We start from the raw sequence: 27,629 nt of genomic DNA, 5'->3' as shown, positions 1-27,629 counted from the left end.
AATAATTTATATTTATAATAATTGATAATATGTAAAAAAACAACAATTCGTCAGCCAATGAATGGCGGTTTTACATATTATCCTTTGTAGATGACCCACACATTCATGTTTGGTGAATATGTGGGCCATCCATTGTCAGCAGCACTTACAGTTGACTTGCCGCACTTCCATCTCAGTATGGTAGCACTGATTGGTGATCTGGGACGGTCCAATTTGTCAACAAATTGCCAAAGAGATAGGACATCAATATGGAATCCTATCACAAAGATTCTTTCAAACTCTGTCAGTTACCTTCTCGCAGCCACTTCACCCAGAAACAGTTGTACTGACTTGGAGTATCATATTCCTCCAATTTATACCAGCTACAAACACATGACTTGTATCTCTATCAATCTCATAATTAAACTACGGAAACAAAGCTAATAAAACAAGAATCAATAATAAGCAGGAGATATATGAAAAAATAAGTAAACTTGATATTAATAAGGCTGTGGAACTTGATGTGATATCACTGCATGTTTTGAGGGAAAGTGCAAGGGATTTGATATCTGCTTTGACATACTTGTTTAATATGAATCTTACTATGTATCAAGTTATGAAGGCAAGATACTGTACTGCTTTATAAGGGAGGTGACATGATTCAAGCTTCAAATTACAGGTCAATATGTGTCACAGGTGTTGTCATTAAAGTGTTGGAGAGGCTAGTAACTAAGATCCAGAATTATGTTGACAACAGTAGCATTCCAACACGTCTTAGTAATCTGTTTACTTTGGCAGGTGTAGTGGACAAGCCACGTATACAGCAGCGAACGTAGATTTTGCAAATATAAAATTTCCACATGATAAGTTGACAGTTAAACTGAAATGGATAGAGTTAGATAATAGTGCATTAGTTTGGAAAACTGTTATGGGGGGGGGGAAATATCCATTAAGAGAAACGTCAGCAAGGGTATGTTTAGGGCACTTCTGTTTAATTTGTGTGTTAATGATATTAGGAAATATCTGAATGAAGATATTTAGTTGTTTGCAGATGGTGCAAAGTTGGAAAGAAGTATGAGGAGTACAACAGCAACTTGAATAAACTGAATGAATGGGTATGGAAGTGGAGATGAGAGTTCAATGTTGCAAAGTTTTAAAATTTGGAAAACAAAGATCAGATGCAGAGTATACAACTGGTGGGGAAATACTGGAGGTGGCGGAAGAAATAAGAGAACAGGGGTGATTGGGGATAGGGATCTAAAATTTAGAGGACACATTTCTAAAATAGTGAGGGCAGTACAACGAATTTTGGCAATACCACGGAGGACACTGATCTCAGATTTGTAACTTAAAGATACCAAGAAATTATATACTTGGTTTAATCCTTTATCCAAGTATAAATAAACAAAGTTTGCACCTGAAATATTTTCAGTGATTGGGGCAACTCGTATATAGAAGCTAATGACTTCACATCACTTGCCTTAGTATCCCATAATGCAAAGCACATATCCTTGCGGACATGTATAATGCTATGCATTACGGGAAGGGTCACTACCTAGCCCAGTTGTTAACCGGTTGGACAGTGAAGTTGTTCAAGTCCTGAAAATACTTCATGAGCAAACTTTGTTTGCTTACACTTGAATAAAGGATTAAACCAAGTATATAATTTCTTGGTATCTTTAATTTATAGTATAACCAAGTGGAAAAACCTCCAACAACTGATCACAGATTTCGTCACCTGGTTTTTCAAAATGAAGAAGAGATATTGAAAAGGATCCAGAGGCAATTGACTAAGGTAGTTTCTGGAATGTTGAACATGAAGAGAGGTTGGGAAAATGCAATCTGCAGAGTCTAGTGAATAGGAGGAGGAGCAGAGGAGATATGATAGAAACAAATAAGTTGGTAAGAAGTCCCCCCCCCCCCCAGATGAATATTGAAGAGGTTATTCATAGAATGAGGGAGTAAGAAGAGGTCATCCATGGAAAATGTATAAGGAGGGTGTGAGCAAAGGAGTGAGAAGCAGATTTTTTGTATGGATAATGGAGAATAATTGAAATGCATTATCTGAGAGTGTGGTGACTGCAGAGAATGTGAATGTATTTAATGCTCAGTATGATGAGCTGTGTGTGTGTATGTGTGACCTCCTAAGACAAGTCTTTGACTCCATGTAAGTCTGAAGATAATTATTATTATTATTATTTGTGACACCTCCAAGGAGTCCAAAGACTCATCGCAGGAGGACACCCACTATACAACCATCTCCACCACTACACCGAACCTCTACTACCAATCATCTCCATCAACACCATCCACCCCCACCACCACTAGTATTTTTTGTCTGTAGATTGCGTGTGTTCTAAAGGGCCGATTTGTCTGTATGCGGGATGAAAAACCTGGGTTTCCAGGAGAAAATATCCTGCTACCTCCGTATGAGACTGGCTAACTAACCTTCGATTGAAAAAGTCCATATAATAATCATCCATAAGTTCATATAATAATCATATACATGATATTGATTAATTAAGTTTTATTTCTATACTATAACTTGACTTTATAATTAATAAAGTAATTTAAAGGAAATGTTATTTTGCATTTACTTACTTTTTTTCGCCACTGTTTCTTAATGGTACTTCCAGCATCATCATCATAAGTAGCTATGCACTAAAACATAATTATTATTATGATTCTTTAATATATGCTACTTTATTCCATTTTACATTTTTATTATTATTCAAGCATAATATAATTTGTGGAAAAGAATGAAACAAACCTTTCAAAAAGCAAAATAAAGCTTTTAGAAAATGATACATAAGATGAAGTTATCTTAAGAAACAATTATGGCAGTAAGCATCTCATTCAATATTACAGTGTAATCAACTTAGCTCCATTGATATCTCCAATATGATGAAATACACTTTTCACATTTTAAAAGTATATGTTAATTTAAAACTTTTTTTTTCTTCTGGTATTGAAAAATATACCAGCATATTCTAATCAGTATTATTACAACAAAAATTTGATGTCAGCAAGTTTCCTTAGCAGCAATAATAACATGATGAACACTGGTGTTTAAAAACTCTTACTAGTGTATGTCCAATAATGTTTAAAATAATTCAGATTTAATTAAGTGTAAATTTCTCAGTACTTCAGTTATTTTTATATATTAAACACTGAGATCTACATGTGAATTTATTATAGTAGTGTAGTATTATTCTATTTCAGGTGATGAATGTGTGTAGGATATTATTATTATTTATTATCATTATTATTTACGTGACACCTCCAGGGAGTCCAAAGACTCATCGAGGGAGGGGTACCTACTCTACAACTCTCTGTCTCCACCACTCGATCAACTAACTGCAACCACCTCCATCACCACCACTAGTATTTTCACAGACAATCACAAATATCCTTGCCCACGGTGGGATTTGAACCCGCAGCCTTTTGGCTAGAAAGCGGATATGCTAACCACTCAGCCAACCAGGCTGGCAAAAAGCCGCTTGCCTGTGCCAGAGATCAACTAACTCATGAACCAGTCAAAAAAGGGTTAGTAAAAGTTCCTTTAGACTTGAACTCCATCTTCAGATGGTTTAGTGCGGAGGAGTGCAAACACCACTTTCACAGAGCTACACAGGCTGCACTAAATTCTACTAGATTCTAGCCTAGAAGATGAACATAAGGATAGTATATTTACTGGGGGGGGGGGAGGGACAGAGAAGCAAAGAATCTTGTAGTTTTATGAATCAAAGTAAGTAACTGGGAGACCACTACATAATTAATAAAGAATGAAGAGAATGGGGATTGACCCAAGGGAACAACAGTGCACCTTTCTAGTGATGCGCCTCATTGTTAAGGATATATAGTTACTTTGATACTCAATGTATGAAGATCAGCTTGCAATTTGGGGTTTTGTTGAACAAAATTGCATTTTCTATATATGTCAAAATAATATGAATTATGATAATACAACATAATCAAACAATGCAAAGACTGTTATTGAAGTATGGCTAACACAGAGGAAGGTGAGAAGTAGCATGCTGACAGATCTGGAATGAGTGCTATAGTATTAGTCCTATAAGCAGTTTATATGAAATCATATTTTTCTCCTCACCCTCATGTTTCCTATTACTGTTCTTTCCTTGTCCATTCACAAGTATTCTTCAGTCTTGCCTATCTCACTCTTATGCATATCACAGTTTATGTCCCCAGATCTCTAGTTCACCTCTTGCATTATCTCTTTTCCAGTCAACTCAAACCAAACTGATTCAAGTGTAATTCATCACTCTCATATCTCTCTCTGTCTATTAAATTCATACAGCATATTCATAAACTACACTGCTTTTACTTCATACAACACACCTTTGCACTTACACATATGTCATTTCATTATTGTCATACCTAAGAAACATGCTGATTATCTTTCCTTCTATACTATTTTCCACTCTCTTCAATAATCTCCTGATGCCAATCCTTACATCAATCGTCTACCCAACCAAATCATTTGTTCCTATAATCACCACAAACTATGAAATTTGATTCTGTCTCATATCCAAATCATCAATCTATTCATCTTTGCTCCTGTAAAGCAGATACTGTGCATCCTATAATTCTATCTTTTCACGGGATTCTTTTGCAACTATGTATATCTTCATTCCATTTCTCATATTTGCTAACTCGCACCATGATATTCATTTCACTCATTAAAATGCATTCCTCTTTTTGGTGGCACTTGTACTCTTCACCTTTATAATGGCAGTCAAATTCTTCTTAGTATGTTGGAAGTTTTTTCCACTTGGCTAGACTATAATAAATTTAGTTTAATCCTTTATCCAAGTGTAAGCAAATAAAGTTTGTGGCTGAAGTATCTTCAAGACCGAGGAAACTCGTGGTAAATGTGGACCAGGTTCTCATCACTCCTTGTCTTATCTCCCATAATGCAAAGCACATCTCCTTGCGGACATGTATAATGCAATGCATTAAGGGAAGGACCGGCTTCGACCTTTATTGAGGTCTCGTCAGTGAGAGCCAGACCCAGAGGTGGTGGTATCACCACCTCTGGGTCCCACTGATGAGACCTCAATAAAGGGCGAAGCCAGTCTGGGTAGTGGCCCTTCCCTTAATAGCGGTATCACCACCTCTGGGTCTGGCTCCCACTGACGAGACCTCAATAAAGGTCAAAACCAGTCTGGGTAGTGGCCCTTCCCTTAATGCATAGCATTATACATGTCCGCAAGGAGATGTGCTTTGCATTATGGGAGATACTAAGACAAGGAGTGATGAGAGCCTGGTCCACCTTTACCATGAGTTGCCTCGGTCCTGAAGATACTTCAGGCACAAACTTTGTTTGCTTACACTTGGATAAAGGATTAAACTAAATTTATTATAGTCTAACGAAGTGGAAAAAAACTTCCAAATCTTTCTCTAAATTCAGAGTAATCTCTAAATCCACCAAAGGTGTCTCACCTTACGTCATTGTAAGGTGAGACACCTTTTGGCAACTCATATAGGTAAATATCACTTCTCCATTGTTTCCACTTTGATATCACCACCTCTGGGTCTGGCTCCCACTGATGAGACCTCAATAAAGGTCGAAACTGGTTGGAAGCTTGGGTGATGAATGTCAATGCTGTAGCTCATGAAGTTTTAACTGAGGCTTGCCTGTTGCTGTCACCCAAGTCCTGGGTGGGTGGGGGGTAATGCTATAGCCCATGAAGTTAACTAATTTAAACAGTTAACTAGTTATATGTTTTAAATAGTGTTAATTTAGTATTTTGTAAAATACAGTAGATACGTAGCATAGCATATGGCACCAATGTGAAGAAAGGCAATGGTATCCAAATCGGCGCCATTGTTTAAAGAATTTAACCAAAGGAAGTTCGTCCAGTGTAAGGTCTGTGGAATGTATGCTTTGCCAAGAGTGATGGGAAAATGTGCCAAAAGTGTCATGAGATTGACGTAGTGGATGAAAGTCAGAATGCAATAGAAATTTGTGATGTAATGCCAGATAGCATTGAGAGTGAGTTTAAAAGTGATACAGTTGAGGGTGAGAGTAAAAGTACAGAGCAAGAGAATGGATTGACTGATATAAAAAATGAAGAGTTAGTTAACTGCAATGAAGGAGAGAGCACAGTTGTGTGGAGTGATACATATGGCAAAGTGGCAGCTGGAGCGATACCACCACCTCTGGGTGGTGGCTCCCATTGACGAGACCTCAATAAAGGTCGAAACCGGTCTGGGTTTATGGGAGATACCAAGACAAGAAGTGATGAGAGCCTGGTCCACCTTTACCATGAGTTGCCTCGGTCCTGAAGACCCTTATAATAGTGGCCCTTCCCTTAATGCATAGCATTATACATGTTCGCAAGGAGATGTGCTTTGCATTATGGGAGATACTAGGACAAGGAGTGATGAGAGCTTGGTCCAGCTTTTGCCTCAGTCCTGAAGATACTTGAGGTGCAAACTTTGTTTGTTTACACTTGGATAAAGGATTCAACTAAATTTATTATTTTTCTTAGTAGTTGTTTCTTCTTTTACAGTAGTCACATACTATTGATCCCAAGCTCTTTTTCTTAACAGCATATCACTACACAACTGAGCTATCTCCTTCATTGCAGCTAACTCTTCATTTTTTATATCAGTCAAACCATTCTCTTGCTCTGTACTTTTACTCTCACCTTCAACTGTATCACTTTTAAACTCACTCTGAATGCTATCTGGCATTACATCACAATTTTCTATCGCATTCTGACTTCCATCCACTACGTCACTCTCGTGACCTGAGACACACTTTAGATCCTCGCTTTCATGACACTTGGCACATTTTCCCACCACTCTTGGCAAAGCATACATTCCACAGACCTTACACTGGACGAACTTCCTTTGGTTAAATTCTTTAAACAATGACACCGATTTGGATACCATATGCCTTTCTTCACATTGGTGCCATATGCTATGCTACGTATCTACTGTATCTTACAAAATACTAAATTAACACTATTTAAAACATATAACTAGTTAACTGTTTAAATTAGTTAACTTCATGGGCTACAGCATTACCTCCCACCAACACAGGACCTGGGTGACAGCACCAGCCAAGCCTCGGTTAAAACTTCATGGGCTACATTATTACCATTCATCACCCAAGCTTCCAACCGGTTTCGACTTTTATTGAGGTCTCGTCAGTGGGAGTCAGACCCAGAGGTGGTGGTATCACCACCTCTGGGTCTGGCTCCCACTGATGAGACCTCAATAAAGGTCGAAGCCAGTCTGGGTAGTGGCCCTTCCCTTAATGGCGGTATCACCACCTCTGGGTCTGGCTCCCACTGACAAGACCTCAATAAAGGTCGAAACCAGTCTGGGTAGTGGCCCTTCCCTTAATGCATAGCATTATACATGTCCGCAAGGAGATGTGCTTTGCATTATGGGAGATACTAAGACAAGGAGTGATGAGAGCCTGGTCCACCTTTACCATGAGTTGCCTCGGTCCTGAAGATACTTCAGGCACAAACTTTGTTTGCTTACACTTGGATAAAGGATTAAACTAAATTTATTATAGTCTAATGAAGTGGAAAAAAACTTCCAAATCTTTCTCTAAATTCAGAGTAATCTCTAAATCCACCAAAGGTGTCTCACCTTATGTCATTGTAAGGTGAGACACCTTTTGGCAACTCATATAGGTAAATATCACTTCTCCATTGTTTCCACTTTGATATCACCACCTCTGGGTCAGGCTCCCACTGACGAGACCTCAATAAAGGTCGAAACTGGTTGGAAGCTTGGGTGATGAATGTCAATGCTGTGGCCCATGAAGTTTTAACTGAGGCTTGGCTGTTGCTGTCACCCAAGTCCTGGGTGGGTGGGGGGTAATGCTATAGCCCATGAAGTTAATTAGTCAGACCCAGAGGTGGTGATACCAAGGTGGAAGCAATGGAGAAGTCATATTTACCTATATGAGTTGTCAAAAGGTGTCTCCTTACAATGACGTAAGGTGAGACACCTTTGGTGGATTTAGAGATTACTCTGGATTTAGTGAAAGATGTTGGAAGTTTTTTTCCACTTCGTTAGACTACAATAAATTTAGTTTAAACCTTTATCCAAGTGTAAGCAAACAAAGTTTACGCCTGAAGTATCTTCAGGACCGAGGCAACTCATGGTAAAGGTGGACCAGGCTCTCATCACTTCTTGTCTTGGTATCTCCCATAATGCAAAGCACATCTCCTTGCGGACATGTATAATGCTATGCATTAAGGGAAGGGCCAATACGATCATTTATGCAGTGATTTTTACTCACATTACTTACTACTAAAGAAGAAATGGAGGAATTTTTTTGAGGCATTATAGAAGGCAGCTGACACAATGAAAAAGGAAAAGTTGTCACTGTTGGAGATTACAACATAGAAATGTTTCAGGAATGTTTGGAATAAAGAATAACGGTAAGTACCTACTGGATATTTGTATTACTAACACTATGTTCCAACATAAAAATGTGCACAAATTCACATGGAAAGAAGATGCAAAAAATAAAACTTTCACTGACTTTGTTATAGTTGATAATGATATTTTCCAACTCATTCAGGATACTAGAGCATACAGAGGATTTGAAAGTGATCACTATTTAGTTATGAGTAGAATAAAATTGAATTTCTTACCGAAAAGAAGAATGTGTTAAAAAAAGTTTTAAAATGAATCAAAGATGAGCAGCTTTCAAAAGTAAACTGTAGACTCAAATACACAAACATCATTCAAGAAAAAATAAAATAGTTTGAAAACAAGAACCAAACTTTGGAGATTCAGTGGTGAACCCTGTAGAAAACATTATAGTTATTATTATTAACATCCAACCTCCATAGAGTTTAGAGACTCATCGTTGGAGGTATACACTATCACACACACACAATGTTCATGAACTATGTCTTAAACAGATTCAATGTGTCCACATTCACAATGCACTCTCCACGTAAAGAATCTGCTCGTCTGCTCACACCCTCCTTATAGTTTCCAGCAACAGCCTCCTCTTCTATCCCTGTTCGCACATTCTATGAAAAATCTCTTCCATGTCATTTCCATGTCTCAATCATATCCCTCCTCCTATTCACAAAGCTTTGCAATTTACATTTTATGAATCTGTCCTCATACTCCACATTCCAAAGACTACTGACATCTTTGGTCAGTAGTCTTTGGAATGCAACTCTTTTTTTTAACATACCCTCGTCACAATGAAAACCCGGTGACCAAATCTGGGCACAATAATCCATATGAGGTGCTTATCCACCACCACCACTCTCAGATCTCTCATCTCTACCTCCTTTAAAGTTTCCTCACCAAATGTATAATTTGAATCCCATCGTTGCTTACTAAATTTCAAAAACCTTACACTTTGCAACATTGAACTGACAGTTCCACTTACCTGCCCATTCATGCAATCTATTCAAGCAGTCCTGTAAGGCTACAACATCTGCTTGACTCTGCATTGCTCTTCCCAATTTTGCATCATCTGCATATCACAATATCATTAATATACAAATTGAACAACAACAAAACCCCACAAACTGAACAACAACAAAACCACACTGACCCTGTGGCATACCACTAATGACCTTCCTCTTTTGGGATACCGCATCCCCATATACAACTTTCAGTTATTTAACTGACAGCCAGTTACTGATCCAACTCAGAAGTCTGTTATGCAATCCCATCTGTTTCAATTTATTTAACAGCTTGTCATATAACAGTCTACCAAAAGCTTTTGCAAAATCTAAGTACGGGTATCCCTTGCTTAACGTGGTTTTGATTAACGCGGGATTTGATTAACAGGCCGAAATTAATTGCGGCAATCCCTTGATATACATGGCAAGAGTTTTGATTAATGTGCCTTTAACCCTGCGGAGCTCGCAGCTGATCTGGCAGATACATGCAAAATGTTTAATATAAATATTCTTACACAATTCAGTGTATAGCTTGGAGGTCATGAATAGCTGTGCATTCATATGTTACAAGTGATATTCCGCACTGTTTTTTGCTGTTAGTTTAGTTTAACACGTTATGTAAAGGTTTGTGATATTTCACAGTAAACTGTATCTCAGAGATTCTACGACCTCCAATATCAGTATAGTATTGGTTTAGTTTTTTTTTTTTTTTTTTTTTTTTTATTCTTTGTTCAATAATTTTTAGATTGTAACTGAAAATAAATAAACCATCATGAATTACTGAAATCGAGAGCCAAAGTCTTATTTATCATACATGTCCTCTAGGAGATATGCTTTACATTATGGAAAATACTAAGGAAAGTGTTCTGGAGCTTACTCCACTTTTACTACGAGTTGCCCATAAGGTTGCTTATGCGTGCATCTGCCGAAACTTTTAGTTTCTATATATTCGGCATGACTTTTGTAGTTTCTATATTCGGCTATGAAATAATGTTGGATTCAATATGCACTTAATTTGTACCATCATGTATTATATTTGCAGTGTTTTTTTCTTTATGTTTTATTCCTTGTTTGCCGAGGTCTGGAGAGTCATTTTGCTTGTTATCATAGAATTTATGCCAATAAGAAAAAAAATAAAACTGTTCAAATGACTCTTGATAACTTCTTTTGATAAAAAAATTGCAGTAAATAATGTAGGTACAAGTATTTATTAAACATTTACATTGCAATCATTTTTTATCTTTCCTAAAAGAGTACCATACAAAACGAATTATTAATTCAGTAATTGATCATGGACGAATTGTAATTTTTACCATTGATTATTAGATTTGATTAACACGATTTTGATATACGCGGCAACACTGAGGGATTAATTAACCGCGTTAATCGAGGGATACCTGTCTACCACTGTATATGCATCTCCCTTGTGCATTTGTCACCTAGTTATAGTGCACAGGTAAGTTAGTAAAACATGATCTCCCTTTAACAAACCCATGCTGATAACCACAGAGAATACTGCTGTTATCAACCCATTTCTGTATCCTACTTCTCACCAATCTTTCCAGGACCTTCACCATAACTCCAGATATACAGATTGGTCTATAATTTGTAATCACAGCCTTATCACTACCTTTATGCAGTGGAACAATTTTACCTTCTTTCCACTCCTTTGGAAACTTTGCTGTTGTAAGATTTTTATTAAATAGGCATGCCAATTCCCTGGAACATTCCCTTAAGATTCATAGTGATATGTCATCAAATCCTATAGCCTTATTGACATTAAAGTTATTTATTTCTTCAAATAAATAAATTAAGCCATCCTCTCCTATGTCCTTTACACTTAAGTTCCTCATGATTCCATTCTGATGAGGATGAAGCACTCTTATAAATTGATCACTGAATAACTCAATAATATCTTCTGCAACAGTTACCATGCTATCACTTTCGTCCAGTACCATAATCATTCTTCCTTCTACTTGTCACATACCTAAAAACCTCTCTAGGGTTTTTTTCCCACCTGATTTTCCAATTTCTGCTCATACTGCACTTTTGTTGTCCTTACTAAGTGAGTCACTCTCCTGGCTTGTTCTTTATACTCTTCATATAACTGATTATTACCATTTCTCATTTTGTACTGCCTCCAAATTGTCTTCTTCTTCTTCCAGATTTTATGCTTAAGCCTCTCAGTCATACATTTTGCTTTCGGAATATATTCACACATTGATGCTGTTATGTATTTCTTTGTTACCCAAGCAGCATTTTTTTTTTTACTGCTCAACTCCTCATTCCAAGCTGTTTCCTAAGCTTGTCATAATCACCAACCTTGCACTTCCACATATATCCTTTCCTCACAGAAATCTGCATATTGCTAGCCACAACCGAGGTGATCACTTCATGATCGCTCTCACCAACTGGAGGAAAGTGAAACCCCATTCAAAATTACATCCTCTGGTGAAATGATCAGATCTAAAACTGTCGATCCTTGCATGCCCTCCTTTATATGCTGCCTGAGGTAGTTATTTTGCAGGAACTCAAGAAATTCTCATTTACCTTATTCTTAAATGCTATCTCTTCATTCCAAACTACACCACCATAATTAAATGGCAGTATAAATTCCTTTGTTCTCTAATTCAAGTTGTTTATACAGTTCTTCATCACCATCCTCCACATTCCCTGGCCTATACAAAATCCAACTAAATGTCTTCCTGTCAACATCCACTTTACACCATACTGCCTCATAACCATTGCCACTATTTGCCTCTTTCATGTCTACCTTATATGGACATAATTCCCCTTGCTATTATAAGTAGCTGCCCCCCCCCCCACTTCTTGTACTTTCTATCCTTGCATAAAAAATACTGTATCATTCTATTCTCATTAGGATATTATTATTATGATTCAGGTCCTCATGGAGTCAAAAGCCTCATCATGGGGGGCCCTTCCTAGAAAACACAGTCTATCATACCACTCCATGAACTCATCGACCATCCTCACTCTCACCACTCTATCAGGCAATGTATTCCACGGTTCAACCACCCTCCATGCAAAGAAACCACTACTAACCCTCTTGCTTTGCTCACATTTTCCTTTCATAACTTCCAGGGATAGCCCCTTGTCCATGCTCCTTCCCCCCTGTTCCACCAAGTGAAAGAACTCCCCAGTGTCAACCTCCATGGAATCAAAAGCTGTAACTACCTCTCAACAGTTTAAAAGTGCCAATCATATCACCTCTCCTTCTTCCATCTACCAAACTCTGAAGTCCACATTCCCTTAGTCGATCCTCATAACTAACATTGCATAGTCCTGAAACTATCTTTGTTACCTGCCTCTGTACCCTTTCCACAGTTAATTTATCCCCTTCAAATCCTGGGGACCAAATCCGAGAACAATAGTCTAAGTGTGGTCTGATCAGGGTGTTATACAATGGAATGATAACTCTTTTATCTCTACAGGTCAGTGTTGTTCTCCACATTTGTCTGTTACATTCACCACATTTGCAATATGTCACCTAAATTTCAGGTTATTATCAATCATCAACCCTAGATCTCTTGTCTCCCCTATTTCATCCAGTATAGCTCCTCCAATAGAGTATGCAGCATCCCATCGATGTGTCCCAAACCTCAAGACCTTACATTTTGCTGCATTAAACCAACTCCCTATTCATTTGCCCATCTGTCTAGCTTATTCAAATCCTCTTGCAGGGCTACCACATCTGCAACCACATCATGTTTCACCTTTCAGAATATAATTTCTTGGCATCTTTAACTTATAGCATAATCAAGTGAAAAAACTTTCAACAGCTATCTCTAAACCAGAGTATTTTAGTAATAAGTTGTGACACCATTGAATATGGGAAAGATATGACTTCTGCATTACTACAATCTTGCTATCTATGTACAAATAGTCTAGTCATAAAGATACTTTATATACAAATTTTCTTTTGCTTACACCTTGATAAAGACTAAACAAGATTATAATTTCTTGGCAACTTTAATTTTATTTATAACCAAGTGAACAAACTTTCCACAGCTAGCTCTAATCTAGAATGTTTCACCTTTTCACAACTTCATCATCATCAAATTCCTGCCATGTACCCTCAAGGGGTGTACAGGATATGACAGTACTACATGAAAAAATTACATCATTACTAACTTCCTATCTACAATTTTCCTCCAAATCAGTCTGTTACTTGTCAAGACTCCAACATTATATAATATAAAATAAAAAATAAAAAATCATAAAATAAAAAATGATGGTACAACATGACAAAAAAAATTTTCACAACTTGTATATGGAAAATATATGACTTCTGCATTACAGTATCTGAACTTACCCCAGCCTATAAATAATGCTAGACAAGAAAATCCCCAGGACTGGACTCTAGGGATATAACTTGATTGCAAGGCCTGGGATTTTATTCTTTCCATTCTAGTTATACTGTTTAATCATTTTCTCTCTACATGACACACCAAGTAAATTTGTAGCAAGTCATAACGTCCTCATTCCTAAACCTAATAGATATCATACCTTAATCAACAGCTGGAAGCCTATTTCTGTCTAATACTAACTACAAGATATTTTTCCATATTATCAATAACAGGCACAACATAGGAATCAGATATATAATTAAAAGCACACAGACGTATGGGGTTCCAGTCCAAACAGTAGAATTTAATCTGTTTCTGCTATGTAATCTATTCCACTTAGTTAATATGAAAAAGCAGCCAATGGCAGTGCTATCAGTAGACCTTACTCAAGCATTTGATAAATGTCCAGCATCCCTTTCTGTTCCACATCCTCCAGGAAATTGGTGTGGACACAAATCTGCTATCCATTATTAAAGGAATCTATGCCAATTCAACTATCCACCTCCTAGTTAATAGGTTCCTATCAAACTTGATCAAAATTCAAAAATGAGTCGAACAAAGTAATGGACTCAATGCAAAGAGTCCATTACTCTTTGTGCATTGGTTACTGAATCTTTCTTGCAGAAAATTGATAATACATGTGCTGTGTGAGGAATAACAGTTCTTTCAACTATAAGGTAGTAGCATATGCAACAATGTTGTAAGCCTTTGAGAGATAATGAGTCCATATATATCTTTTTTGGTATTTTGGAAAAATTCAGAAAAATCAGTGAATTGATTAATGCAGACAAGACAAAAATTAAAAGTTTTTGGAAAATGGGATCTTGGAGGCATTCCATTTAGACTAACTCTTGAGAGAGAGCCCCCTCAACTATACTTGAAATTCCCTTCTCCACTTACCTCAATATTACTATTTCAAGAACGTATTTATAGAAACATTGAAACCTTAGAATACAGAAAACTTGGACCACTTTTCTTTTCTTCTAAAGCCATAGTACTTAAAACTATAATCTTTCATGTTCAGTTGTACATAATAAATATTACGGACATTATAGAAACTGAAGAAAAGGTATTATATAGTAAGCCTGTGTAATTCTTTTGGTCCTGCCAATAACAAGAAGTTATAAAGTAATTTCTTCAACTATCAAAGAAACATGGAGATTTTGGGCTTCCAGGTCTTAAAATTCTACTATTTAAAGCAATATAGTTTCAAAAATCCATGAAATGTTACAGAACAATCACACATGCACAGACCTTCTCCAGTACTACCCAGGTAGTAATACTGTAGAAGGTCTAAAAAAAAAAAAAAAGCAGCAATATGATATTATTATTAATATTTGACCTCATCATGGGAGGTGCACACTATTGCACATGATGCTCATCCAATTGCGCTTTAAACTGATTCAATGTGCCTACATCCACAACACACTCAAGCAATGCATTCCACTTACCAACCACTCTCTATGCAAAGAACTTACTCCTCTGCTCACAACCTCTTTATACAGTTTCCAGCAATGGCCTCTTGTTCTCCCCCCCCCCCGCCCATTCTATGAACAATCTCTTCCATGTCGACCCGATAATAACCCCTGAGTAGCTTATGTGTCTATCATATCCCCCCCCCCTCCTCCTATTCACACGGCTCTGCAACTTATATTCTCTCAATCTGTCCTCATACTCCACATTCCAAAGATTACTGACCACCTTTACGAATCTTCTCTGGACCCTTTCAAAACATATCCTCGTAACTATGAAAACCCAGTGACCAAATCTGTGCACAATAACTTATATGAGGCCTGATCTAGACCTTATACAATGGCATCATCACCTATCTATTTCTGCATGTCAGGGTTCTCTGCATCATTTCCATTATCTAATGTGACGTCTTCACAACTTGTGCAATGTGGCTTCTGCCTTTCAGGTCCTTGTCCACCATCACTCCTAGATCTCTCATCTCCTCTAATTTCATTAAAGTTTCCCCACCAAGTGTATACTTTACATCCCATCGTGGCTTACCAAATCTCAAACCTTATACTTTGCAACACTGAACTGACAGTCCCACTTGCCTTGCCCATTCATGTAATCTATTCAAGTCTTCTTGTAAGGCCATAACAACTGCTTGACTTTGCATTGCTCAACTCAGTTTTGCATAATCTGCAAACAGCTGCATATCACTAGTTAAACCCATTCCAATATCATTTGCCGACCTGGTTGTCTGAGTGGTTAGCGTATCTGTTCTCCAGCCAAAAGGCTGCAGGTTCGAATCCTGCCGTGGGCATGAATAGACTTCCCTATAGACTTTCCCTAGTGTTTTTTGAGGTCCACTGTATCTGTGGTTTATTTTACTTTGGCCAATCGAGTAGATCTAAAGCTGTTCAGCATGAGCAGCACTAAATGAGGAACATCAACATTATATTAATACCATGAAATGAAACAATCTGGACTTGCATGCTATCACTTCTGTACATCAGGTTCTTTGGGAAAAAAGCCTCCATTCTTACATAAAGTCAGTTTTCTTTTAGGGTAAATATAAAAAGAGAGCTGTGAAGTGTTGCTGCACTGTTACCATCGCAACAGATCTAATGATTTACTTATCCTCTTTGTGGAAGATTATTCTGCTCAACAGCACCGGTTGAAATTATAATTATACTGATTTTACATTGTTAAGACTTAAGTACAGTATCTACTTTACCTTAAATTACAATTTTTGCTTTCGTATTTGTACCATTTAATTTTTCTATTAAATTTGCTTTGAGGATGAATAAGATTCTTGGATGAAAATTTGATACTAAATAATTTTTGTCGTAAGCTATTCTTCACAAGAAATTCCAGTTATGTGTAAAAGAAGAGAGGCTTTGAAAAGAATACAGAAGGTAAATATCATAAAGGCTATTGAAAAAAAAACAACAACTTAGAAATAGAGAGAAAATAGCACTATAAAAGGAATCAGAGATAACATCAATACTAAAGAAATAATGATATTTTGATATTTGAAGCAAATAATTTTAAAAAAAAATGAGATAAACAATGAGAGAACAACAGTAAAAATATCCAGGATGAACACAATTTAGAGAATACATTTCAGAATTGGAGAGAGAGAGAGAAATGCCCAGAATCTGAGTTGATATTTCACTGGAAAATATTATCATTACATGCTTCTATTATGGGGTTTGATGATTCATTGGAAGAAATGTGAGTTTGTAGTAAGAAATTAACTATATAAGAGTGATGGACTGCTTGAATGATTTTGGTGTGAGTCATTTGGAGAGACTTCTGCTGGTAGGGAGAATAATGAGCGCAAAGAATGAATCTGAGCAAAGTAAAAAGTGATGTAAAAGAGTGGGAGAGGAAGGAAGGAGAAACTGAAGTGGTGCTTATGAATGAAGAAGTGGATAGCATGAGTGTAGAGCAGTGGTTCTCAAACTTTTTGAAGTCGGGGTGCATTTAAAATCCTACAAATAATTGTAGGCGCACAAATTTCTGAGAAATATGTTATAATAATTAAGTCAAATATTACAGAAAAAAAAATAATGCGATAAAAAAAAATAAAATGAAACATACGTTAAGTTTATTCATTCTTGTATTTATGAGAAACATGGGCCTGATGTGTCCTAGCTATGGCTTCAATGTTTGGGCATATATTTGAAAGGCAAACTCTCATTTCCTCGTCAATACATTGAAGGGTTCCTCTCTTTTTACACTTAATTGTGGTGAGGGTAGAAAATCCTAATTCACATAAATATGATGTTGAAAATTGTAGTAAAATGTTCAAAGCTTTTTTAGATATTGACACGTATTCTTCTTTTATAGAAATCCAAAAGGCTTCAAGAGACAATTCCTTATGTTTAATCATCAATCCACGATCAGTGGATATAGCTGCCAGTTCTTCTTCTTCTGTTAATGTTAAACCAAAATCACTTGAAGTTTCCATAAATGGGTTTCTAATCCAGTCGTATTGTTCAGTGTTAAGTGATGGAAAATAAGAACTCAATTTTTCTTCTAAACTTGTTAAATGTTCAACTATTATTGGAAGTGTTTCATTTATGCAAGTGTTACTTACCAATGGAAACATTTCCAAATTACCTTCAACAGCTTTTCTTTTCCAAATTTGTAGTTTTCTCTGAAACGCTTTCATTTTGTCAGTGGATGTGAGAATATTTTCTTCTTTCCCTTGCATGCTAGTATTCAAAATATTGAGCTGTTGAAATATATCGGCCAAATACTGTAACCTGACAATCCAAAATTCGCACCGAAGGAGGTTACAAAAATGTAATTGTTTCATCTCTTCAAAAAACACAAGAAGTTCTTGTCATAGCTTGTGTACACGGGGAAGTACTTTTCCCCTTGACAGCCACCTCACCTCAGTGTGTAAAAGCAGCCGTCTGTGTTGTGAATCCATATCGATATGGATTCACATATCTATTTTTATCGATACAAAGCTTTTCGAATAAACGCAATTTGACAGGTCTTGTTTTAATAAAGTTTACGATCTGAAAAACTTGATCTAAAACTTCTCTTAATTTTTCTCCCAATGTTTTTGTCATCAAGGCCTCCCTATGAAGAAAGCAGTGAGTTACGATAACATTCTCATTTTGTTTTTTTACAAAAGATGTAAGGCCCTTTACACAGCCTACCATGGAAGGGGCTCCATCTGTACAAATGCCTACACACGACTTCCATGTTAACTGCCATTTATCAAGATAGATATTCAAAATGTTAAAAACATCCTCACCTTTTGTAGACACACTTAATTCTTTGCAAAAAAAGAAACTAATTTACTATTTGATCTTCATTAATAAAACGGACGAATGCTAACAGTTGCGCCTTGTTGGTAATGTCTGTTGACTCATCAACTTGCAATGCAAAATTTGAATACTGAAGTTTATTACTGCATACATTTTTCTTGATATCAGAAGAAATTTTTATAATACGCCTGTGAACTGTATCATTTCACAGAGGAATCTTGCTTATTTTCATTGCTGCTTCATTTCCTAGCATTGTCATGACCATTTTTTTGCATGCAGGCAAAATAAGTGACTCACCTAAAATATGATCGTTCATATTTTTTGCTATCAGTTCTGAGACTTGCTAAGAAGCGATTTGAGCTTTATCAAAAACAGTCATTATACTTTTAAAAGAATTTGCTGCTTTTGTTTGCTGTTCAGACAATCTCTTGAAAAAACTTACACACTTATCTTGTAAATTAGAGTGTATAGTTTTAAAATGTTTATTCAATTTACTAGGAAGCAATGATTCATTTGCCATTTTACATCCACATACTAAACATAGCGGCAAAGGATGATCTTCACTTCCGGTCCAAGTGAAACCAAAGCTTAAATAACTTTCATTATATTTGCGAGTAGGCCGTGATTTTGCTTTCTTACTTGCACTTAACTTTTGCTCACTTCCAGAATCTGATTCTTCAATATCATGCTTCTTTTTGAGAAATCTATCCATTTTATTTGGGTGTATTTATCTGAAAATAAGTAATATACACAACAAGAATAAACCATATTCTTGTTCTCTTTGCAAGAAAAACTGCTGTTAATTAACATAATAATGATGTGTTGACAAAAAGAAAGGTATATTCATAATGAAAAGGTATAATAGAGTCTTCTTCTTCTACGCATTATTCCCGCTTCCTATGCAGGGTCCGCATGTTACTTAGATGCGACTTCTTGTTAGTACTACTCCCAACCGACCCGTCGCCTGGTCTGCCGCTGGGGATATATTTTTGACTGTAGAGGCGTATGTTCACGGGGCCGGTTTGCCTGTTTGCGGGATGAAAAACGCCAGATAAACTGGCGGAAAAAACCCTACTGACCGCGCCCAAGACCGACTAACTTGGCTATTTATTTTTATATCTGGACACATATTTCTCTGGAATACCACAGGGCGTACCCGGAAATCTTCTAGGGCACACCCTTTGAGAACCACTGGTGTAGAGAATGAGAGAACAAATGTGCAAAACAGACAGGGAAACGGCGAGACTTAGGGTGGACAGAGGAACACTGTGAGAAAAGTTGATGCTCCAAGAGGATGTGAATACATGTGTAGAGACAAAAAAGGGAAGAGATGACCTGGGATGAAGGGAAACAGATGGATTTGAAGAAGGTTCTGGGATGAGTAAGAAGGAAAAGAAATGTCTTGAAGAAAATATGAAGAAATCACATCTAATAAGTGGTATCAGTGAAATTTGTTATAGTATCCAGGAATGAGATGTTATCTTTGTAAACAAAATAGCTGTGGTGTGAGGTAGAGGTGAAAAGAATGAAATACTTTGCTGGATGTTGCTGTAGACCTGGTAATGTGGAGGGTAGTGACCAGGGAATGTATAAGCAAATTAGCCAAGCAAATAGAAAAAGGATGATCATTATGGGTGATTTTAATTATGGCAATATAGATTGGGGTGTCAAGATACCAATCAGAAGTAAAGAAAATTAGTTTCTTGAGTTTTTGAGGGAAAACTACCTCAAGCAGTATGTAACAGAGAGCACACGAAGATTAAGGGTCTTGGATTTGACCATCTGATCAGAGGATGTTATTATAAATGAGATGTCAAATCTCCCTCCAGTTCGTGAGAGTGACCATGAAGTGATATTCTGGATGTGCCAACAATGTGAGGAATTCTGTGAGGAAAGAATGTATGTGGAACTACAAGGCTGGTGATTATTAGAAGCTCAGGAAACATCTTGCAACTGTAGCATGGAATGAGGAGTTGGCTGGAAAGGAGATCAATGCTGCTTGGGTGATATTTAAGAACTATCTAGTTGAAGTAATGTCTAAATGTATTCCAAAGATCAGAAGATTAAATAAGGTAGGTGTAAAATAGATGAATGAAGAGATTAAGCATGCAATACAGAGAAAAAAAGGCATTATGGAGGCAACATAAAAGGAGTGGTAATAATCAATTGCATAAGGAATACAAAGAACAGGCATCGAGAGTGATAGAATGGAAGCAGAACAAATATGGTGATAACAAATTGGAGATGAACAGTGGCTATACAGGATAATTTAAAAGGTTGACATGACTGAAGTAGAGAGCCAATATTATCCATCTATAAAAAAGGAATTAGGACTGAATGTGAGAATTACAGAGGAATTTCCCTTTGGGTGTGAAACACATAGATTGCTGTTAGTGGATTTTAAGGGAACATAGCATTATTTAAAAAACTTAAATGCACATATGGAAAGGCATATAAATAACATTAAAGTTGCATCTTAATAGAAATAGAGATATTGCAATAAAATGCTGGTTAGATACCGAGACATGCCACCTTGTCAAAATTTGTGAAAAGGAGATGATATATTTATTCCTCATCCTGTAGAAATTCTTGAAATGTAAATTCTTTATACATGGATTTGCTGAAACTAAGGTTTCATATAAATTTTCAATTTTATTATGTAATCATTGTGCAAATAATCCTGTAAAATGAAAGATATAAATTCCTTATGCCAAAAGAAAGCTGTTCAAAATGCTCCATGTGGTGTCAATGGCACATTATATAATGCAACAAGTAAACCTATTTAAGTCAGCAGCAACAGTTAGAATTAATGGATGTACAGAAAGATAGTTAAGTCCAGGATGCAACTACTTCCTGTTATTAATCATTTATATGAAATGCATTATGAAGGAAAGGAGTATTAAATGTGATAATGAAATAAGAGATAAATAAATATACTCTAAAACTTCAAAATGCTTTAACTAAACTGAACTAAACTACTATAACAAATTTCGTATGAATATCAGCAGTAAAAAAGATGAACACCATGACAATAATTAGGGATATGAAAGGGAAAGTTGGTCAACAGGCTGATGATGGCATTCCCAAAACCACCTTGCTTCACCTTTCGGCAGCTATTTTTATGTTTTCCTTTCAAGGTCATTAGACTATTTTCTTACATAAATTAAAGATACAAAGAAATTATATATTTGATTTAATCCTTTATCCAAGTATAAGGAAACAAAGTTTGAACCTGAAGTATAGGTATCAGCAAGTTGTGTATGGGGGGGGAAATATCCAGGAAAAGGAAAGTCACTAGCTGTCTCAGGGGTCTGTTTTAGCACCATTACTGTTTAATTTAACTTGTATATTAATGATATTGGCAAAGATTTGGATGGAGATATTCAGTTGTCTGCAGATGATGCAAAGTTGGGATGAACCATGAAGAGTAAAGAAGATGTTGTGGCCTTACAAGAAGGCCACAACATTATAAGTGATTGGGCATGGGAATGGGGATATGAGTTCAATGTTGCAAAATGTAAGGTTTTAAAATATGGGAAACAAACATGGAATGCAAAATTTATGCTTGGTGAGAATATATTGTTGGAGGTAGAGGAAATAAGAGATCTTGGGGTGATGGTGGATAAGATCTGAAATTTAGGGGACACATTACCAAAATTGTGAAGACAAACCCAAAGACTTCTGGGAATGATGCAGAGGACACTGACTTGTAAAAGTAGGGAGATTCTTGTTCTTGTATAAGGCTTTGATTAGGCCACACATGGACTACTGTGCCCAGATTTGGTCACCTAGTTTTCAGAAGGATAAAGAGATGTTGGAAAGGGTCCAGATGACTAACTAAGGTAGTTTCTGACCTCTGGAATGTCGAATATGAGGAAAGATTGAGAAGATGCAATTTACAGAGTCTGATGGATAGGAGGAAGAGGGGAGATATGATAGAGACCTACAAATTGGTAAGGGGTTGTTATAGGATCAATGTTAGAGAGGTTCTACAGAAAAACAGTGGGAGAACCAGAGGTCATCCCTGGAAACTGTATAAAGAAGGTGTGAGCAGGGGAGTGAGAAGCAGGTTTTTTGGATGCCTTGCCTGAGAGTGAATTTGAGTGTGTTTAAAGCGTAATATCATGAGTTGTGTGTATGATAAAAAGGACCTCCTAGATGAGTCTTTGACTCCATGGGGTCTTGGGTAATAATAATAATAAGTATTTTTAGGACTGGGGCAATTGCCCCAGTTCTGAAAACTTCAGGTGGTGTAAACTTTGTTTCCTTACACTTGGATAAAGGATTAAACCAAGTACAGGTAACCCTCGTATAACGCGGTACTTATACATCGCGGTTTCGATATAACATGGTCTACAAATTGTAGAAACCCTTGTTCAATGTGGTACTTATACAATGCTGTTTCTATATAACATGTTCTACAAATTGTAGAAACCCTTTATCTTTTCATAGATTTTTCACCATGCAACTTAAAAATCAAATTTTAACTTCGTTAAATTTGTGTCTGCCTGTATCACGCACATAGTTGTAAGTAGCAAATTTATATTAGGAAAAATACTCTTTAGCATGCATGTAGATCAATTGTTTACTGTATAAAGTGTTTATTGTTGAAAATTGTCTTCATTTTTCTGCTAGGAAAGCACATTAAAAATCATAAGTATGTTAATCTCACAAGCTGAGCACTTTATTTTCTGTTGAGTTGCATACAATATGTAATGCTTTTTTATGTAAAAAATTTATTTTTATAGTAATGGCCACTTAAGGGCTTTTGCGATATGGTTGAAAACGAAATAAGTGAATTAACTGATGGGGAAACAGACTTAAATGAGGAGGAACTGGTACAATTAATAGATGACGTCGAACCAAATAGTGGGGAAAGTTCTGCCGAAGATTCTGATTATGATGAATTCGTTAAACAATTCAGCTTAAAGAAATTAGCAGAAGAATTGGACTTGGCAAGAAAGTTAGGAAGTTATTTTACGGATAATGATTCCTCAATGGAGCGCTCCAGAAAATTCACAAGACAATTGGATATTTCTTTAGCTCCATATCATGAACTTAATAAAAAATAGCAGCATAGTGGTAAGCAAAGTCTTATTTCTGACTTCTTGATAAATAAACCAGCCGAAGTATGCAATGAGAATTATACAAATGATTTCCAAGAGATTTCAAGTGATGACGACGTCCGGCCACTCGTAAATAAAGAACATCAATGAAATATTAGTTTTGAAGACACTGATGATGATTAAAATATGCACTGTATTTTATTTTGCCTAAAACATTTATGCATTATGTGCAATGAAGTTTGCATGCAATTTGTAATTTTTATAAGTTTATGCTATGTGTATTTGTTTCATAATTTATATGTTTTCTTAACTTACATGAATTACCTGAATTAAATAAAAATATTTTTTATGTTGGATATATCATTGTTGTCTATATAATTAAAAAAAAAAACTATTTCGGAACATAACCCTACTTTTTCTATGCAATCTGAGTCTCGCATAATGCAATTTATATAACTAAGCATTTCTATGGAACCTAACATCCGCGTTATACGAGGGTTACCTGTATATAATTTTTTTGGTATCTTTAATTTATAGTATAACCAAGTGAAAAAACTTCCAACAAAATTTTTTTCTTACTCTTTTTTTTCTTTTCTTTTCTAATGTATAGTTTATACATTCTAGTTTGTAGTCTTTTAATGAAAAAAATTTTTAAATTTTAAGTTGTATTGTAGTGTATTTACTAATCATATCACATCATTCACTACCAGATTTAATAATATCCGATTATTTTTATGCTTTTATCTCCTTTATTCATATATGTTTTAAAATTAAAATTCAATGGAATTCCATTTTACTATTTTACCTATCACTAATATCAAATTTGTTCATCATCATCTGCAATCTCCACTCCAAATTTCAAAGATCATTATTGCCAAAAGTACAACAAAGATAAGCAATATATATGATCACTTTATTAATTTTTTATTTTATTTTTAATTAAAAATTCGGGTTGTCAAAAGACGTGTTCTGATTTAGCGTGCTCCATAACATAAAAACTTTGCATATCTCTTTATATCAAAGATTACAAAAGGAGCAACATGAACTAATAAGTTCAGAGACAATATAATTTAACCTTAATTTATTTTATTTTTTACCACAAGAAGTGAGGCTAGATGTATTAAGTAGCTTCAGATGTGATGTTGGTTAGTATGGTATGTTGCTAGTTGTTGTAATGCAGTTGTGTCTGTATATGTATACAATATATTCCAGAAGATGAGCTTAATGTAAATATCAAAAATTAGAATTTTATTAGTAAAGTTTTTATCTCAAATGATAGTTGACTCCTTAAATCAAATATTAACTACTATTCATCATTTAATTTTACTGAATGAAAGGATTCATAGTACCTGTCTTAAATTGTGTTGGAGCTGTATATAGTACAGTAGCAAACAAATTAATCTGAACACTCCCATTTATTATTATTATTATTAAGAGGGAGTCACGGACTCATCAAGGGAGGCCATATATTACATGCACCAAACATCATACTTATTCTTGAATTCATTCACACTGCTTGCACTCACAACATCCAATGGCAATCCATTCTAATCACACACCACTCTATGAGAGAAAAACCTAGCCCTCATCCTCTTCTTAATGGCATTCATTCTCAGCTTCCAAGGAAGCTGAGAATGAATGCCTCTTGTCCTTCCCCACCCTCAATAAAATGAAAAATTCCATCAATTGAAATCCTGTATGACTCTTTCAGAAGTTTGTTAGTCTTAATCATATCATCCCTCTTTCTCCTGTTTCCTAATGTCTGCAGTCTACAAATTCTCAATCTGTCTTCATAATCAGTATTCCATAATCCTGATATTGTTTTTAACACTCTCTCCAATATATATATATCAGAATCACAACAGAGACCAGACCTGTGCACAATAGTCCAACTGAGTCTTATCCAGTCCTTGTAAAGAGGCAAAATGACATCCTTATCTTTACATGTGAATGTTCGCTTCAGCATTGCAATCATCTTTTGAGTTGTATTTGCAATCTTTGCTACATGATCCCTGAATTTCAACTTTCTATCTACTAACTACAAGATCCATAGCCTCATTAGTTTCTTCAAGCATAATCCCACCAATATAATATGACATTGGATATCTAATCACGCTGAAATGCATGCCTTTACATTTGCTGAATCCATTTTCCCATGTCCACAATTCCAGCCTACTCAAACCATTCTGCAAGTACTGCATATCAGCAGCATTCCTACTTTTCCTACCTATCTTTGCATCATCAGCAAATAGCTATATGTTGCTTGTCAAATCCTTCCCAGTATCATTAATGTATAGATTGAATAACAGTGGACCAAGCACTGATCCTTGTGGTACACCACTGGTTACCTTAAATCTTGCAGACTCGCAACCCCCATATACCACTTTTTGATATCTGTCAGTCAGCCATCCTCTAATTCACGCTAATAGACTATAATTCAAACCCATATTCTCCAATTTATGCAACAGTCTACCGTACTGTATTCTGTCAAAATCCTTAGCAAAATCCAAAAGTATCATGGTGTATCCATGCCCTTTGTCTAGTTCAATGGTAACACCATTATAGAATGTGAGCATGTTGCTAAAACATGACCTTCCCTTAGTAAATCCATGTTGCTCATTGCAAAGTAGAGATTCACTGTCAACCCATTTCTGAATGCAAGCACTAACCAATTTTTCCAAAACCTTCACCACCACTCTTGAGATATTAATTGGTCAATAGTTGGATACATCAGTCACTGCACCACCCATGTGCAATGACCGATGTTCGTTTCACCCTTTGTTTCTGATACTCCTAGTATTCGTGTAATCTACCTACACAGGCTTTTATATACTTCTCTACAGTCTGCATGACACAGTTGGACAACTTGCAGATCTCTATTCTTCTCTAGTGCCTTTTACATATAGACATTTTAAAGAAAAATTTTCATTTCTCAAGAAAAAGTACAAAATTAAACTACAACTTTACCTAATAATTTATATGTGCTCCTCTGTTTCTAATAAGTTCATTAATTCACTTAGGCAGGGACTCTACCAAGGTAGAACACGTTCTTATTTCTGATCTCGAAACCATACTTTTATAATGGATTGTATTAAGTTATCCTTTGTATCAAAATTTATTTTTCTAAGTCTCTTTTTCATTATGGCTCACAAATTTTCTATTGGATTAATGTTCAGGAGGTTTACTTGGCCACTGAAGCAACTGGATGTTGTGATTTCTGATGTACTCTTTCACTTTTTTTGAAGTGTGGGATGGAAAAAGATCCTGTTGGAAGATAAGTTCTTTGTCTTTCTGGATCTGTGGGATCCCTCTTTTCTCTAACATTTTTATGGATTGGTCACTTTTCATCATACTGTCAGCAGGCATTATAACAGTGTCATGTGGGACAGCCGGCGTGACTTCTATGCCTCATTCCCATGGTGGGCTATTGCTTATGCCTTTCCAACCCAAACATATGCACCAAACTTATCACCAAAGTAATCCTTACTGACATGGAAACATACATTTCACAGACTACTCTGGGCTGCCATTCCCTAACTAAACCCTGTTTTCCAAAAGATGTGCAAAGGCTGCATAAATGAAAAATCAAACAAAGCCTAAGTGGCTAAACTCAAGAATTCTATCCTTCTTTAGAGCTTATACTCAAGCCCAAAATAGATGAAAAAAAAAAAACTATCAATGCTTCCAAAACAGAGTTCAAAAGAGTAAAAAAAAAAGAAGGAGATCAGAAACCTCTCCAAATCTCCGAGCCTTTTGGACTCTTGCCAAAGCAATTGGTCGTCATTTCTGCCCAGCACTATTCTTACCCCCAATACTCAGATGGCTTTACCGCATCATCACTCACAGAAAAAGCCAATCTCATGGCTTCACACTTTGCTTCCAATGCACACATAATTGACAATGGTAAATGTCCCGCAACCATTCCAGATGCCCAACATGCAATGCCCCATATATCCTTTTGGAAGAGATCAGAAAAACACTGTCTAAATTAGACACAGAAAAGTCTCTTGGCCCTGATGGCATTCCTCCAATTGTCCTGAAAGTTTATGC

At 36.1% G+C, this 27,629-nt stretch overlaps 1 protein-coding gene across 1 annotated transcript in view; it reads right to left on the bottom strand.

Annotated features, from left to right (window-relative positions):
• The window catches only part of LOC150101976 (uncharacterized), a 283,338-nt gene that overhangs the window by 46,553 nt on the left and 209,156 nt on the right, over window positions 1-27,629 (bottom strand). The window contains exon 10 of the mRNA XM_090400543.1: window positions 2,581-2,640. Coding sequence (XP_090256669.1) covers window positions 2,581-2,640 — 60 coding nt within the window. The remainder of the gene's footprint in view (window positions 1-2,580; window positions 2,641-27,629) is intronic.

Source organism: Typopeltis vanoorti, chromosome 11, assembly GCF_054136105.1.
Source record: "Typopeltis vanoorti isolate ZY-2024b chromosome 11, IOZ_Tvanoo_1.0, whole genome shotgun sequence".
In the NCBI taxonomy this organism is placed as follows: Eukaryota; Metazoa; Arthropoda; class Arachnida; order Uropygi; family Thelyphonidae; genus Typopeltis; species Typopeltis vanoorti.
The sequence above is the reverse complement of the archived record's forward strand: the minus strand, read 5'-3'. Positions and strand labels throughout refer to the sequence as shown.